Source organism: Nicotiana tomentosiformis, chromosome 4 (assembly GCF_000390325.3).
Source record: "Nicotiana tomentosiformis chromosome 4, ASM39032v3, whole genome shotgun sequence".
In the NCBI taxonomy this organism is placed as follows: domain Eukaryota; kingdom Viridiplantae; phylum Streptophyta; class Magnoliopsida; order Solanales; family Solanaceae; genus Nicotiana; species Nicotiana tomentosiformis.
The window spans coordinates 90,743,594-90,745,656 of NC_090815.1; the positions used below are offsets into that span (position 1 = coordinate 90,743,594).

General features: G+C 39.2%; 1 protein-coding gene across 2 annotated transcripts; it reads left to right on the forward strand.

Moving 5' to 3' along the window:
• Nucleotides 1-474: 474 nt before the first annotated feature.
• On the forward strand, nucleotides 475-1,858 carry LOC104086004 (extensin-3). 2 transcript variants are annotated; one of them, XM_070199993.1, is made up of 2 exons: nucleotides 475-1,425; nucleotides 1,547-1,858. In XM_070199993.1, the coding sequence occupies exon 1, from the start codon at nucleotides 511-513 to the stop codon at nucleotides 1,396-1,398; it is 888 nt and encodes a 295-aa protein (XP_070056094.1). In that variant the 5' UTR covers nucleotides 475-510; the 3' UTR covers nucleotides 1,399-1,425; nucleotides 1,547-1,858. The 2 variants fall into 2 exon arrangements, with proteins under 2 accessions (XP_070056094.1, XP_009588443.2); XM_009590148.3 differs by having other exon boundaries at nucleotides 488-1,425; nucleotides 1,529-1,858.
• The last annotated feature ends 205 nt before the right edge of the window (nucleotides 1,859-2,063 follow it).

A 2,063-nucleotide genomic window follows, 5' to 3' on the forward strand; every position in this document is an offset into this window, starting at 1 on the left:
GTCTTCCAAGAGCGGCTAGAGTCATGTCATATATTGGTCCAAAGAACTGTTACGTGAAAATGACGTTTGAAATTAAATTTACATGCACGTAAAAGAGAGTTAACGAAAACGAAGTTGATAGGTTAACCGAAAATTATAGTCATGTAATTGCGAGGTCTCTCGTCATTAAATTCATTTGATTTTCATTATTTTGAAAGAAATAAAATGGCAAATTAAGCATTCACACAATACTTTCAAAGTCTTCCAAGCATACTTGTGATGACAAAAATTATGAATGCTTTCTTTTTTGTTTTCCTATATCTTTCTGCCTAATAAAATATACTCCCAATTCCAGGTCTCCAGTTTCATTAATTTTACTAGTTGATATAAGAGTGCCAGTTCAAACTACTCTATTTAAATAATAAACACAATTAATTATAGTTAATATCATTGTGATTATAAATGATGAGTTGAAGCCTTACGTTGAGCTATAAAAGCAGGCTTTGGGGAGGATTCATTGGCACACCAAAAATGGCTAAAATAGTCTCTCTTCTCGCCACTCTTGTAGTGGCTTTACTGTCCCTTAGCTTTCCTTTAGAATGCAAAGCAAATTACTACTATAGTTCTCCTCCTCCACCAACCAAGAAGTACGTGTACTCATCACCACCACCTCCAGTTTATAAGTACAAATCCCCGCCACCACCTCCTCCGGTTTATAAATCTCCACCACCACCTGTTTACAAATACAAGTCTCCTCCACCTCCTCCTCCAGTTTACAAGTACAAGTCACCACCACCTCCTCCTCCAGTTTATAAATCACCACCACCACCTGTTTACAAGTACAAGTCCCCACCACCACCCGTTTACAAATACAAGTCTCCACCACCACCTCCACCGGTCTATAAATCCCCACCACCACCTGTTTACAAGTACAAGTCCCCACCACCACCCGTTTACAAATACAAGTCTCCACCACCACCTCCACCGGTCTATAAATCCCCACCACCACCCGTTTATAAGTACAAGTCTCCACCACCACCTCCACCCGTTTATAAATCCCCACCACCACCCGTTTATAAGTACAAGTCTCCACCACCACCCGTTTACAAGTATAAGTCTCCTCCACCACCTCCTCCGGTTTACAAATACAAGTCACCACCACCACCTCCTCCAATCTACAAATCTCCACCACCACCCGTTTACAAATACAAATCACCACCACCACCTCCTCCGGTCTACAAATCTCCACCACCACCTGTTTACAAGTACAAGTCTCCTCCACCACCTCCTCCAGTCTACAAATCCCCACCACCACCCGTTTACAAGTATAAGTCACCACCGCCTCCTCCACCAGTTTACAAATCTCCACCACCCCCTTACCACTATTATTACACATCTCCACCTCCTCCTCACTACTAGGAACTGCGTTTTACACTCTGGATCAAGGTAATATATCTGTCATATTTTGCAGTCTTTTTCTATGCTACTAAGCACATTGAATCGAATATTTGATTAATGAAAACCTTCATATATTTTACCTCATCTATAGACAATTTGATCCATGCAGGAAAAGAGGAATCAGAAGGAAAAGCCTCACGAGCGAATAAATGGAGTGTTTTAAAGAAGAAGAAGAGAAGTTAAAGCCACAAAGGGAGAATATGTCCTTTTGTTTTGTGTTTTTTCCCATTGACTTCACGTTAGTTGTATATCTCGTGAAGTTTTCGAACTATTTATGTTTTGGAAGTAATATATTTATTTACGTACCAAGCCGTACATGTTTATGTGCTTTTGAGTTTTGATTTCATGTTGGATTATGTAAGTTTCTCTGTAATAAGATCAATAAGTTCATTGAATAATATTGTAGTTTCCGTTTCCAAGAGATACCTCTGCTTTTCAAATTTGTTTTTTTACTTAGACTTTTTTGTCGAGCATCGTGTGCTAGACCTAAACATAAAGGGACAAAAAAGGAGAAAAAAAGAAAAAACAAAAGGCAAAACCTAGCTGGCTGTGCATTAAGAGAAAATGACTCGATGCACGTGATAAATACTTTATTCTTTGTGTAAAGTAAAAGCAGTTGTCAATTG

Bases quoted from the DNA above. Each gene is read 5' to 3' on its own strand.
- LOC104086004 (XM_070199993.1), top strand. From the start codon at position 511: ATGGCTAAAATAGTCTCTCTTCTCGCCACTCTTGTAGTGGCTTTACTG.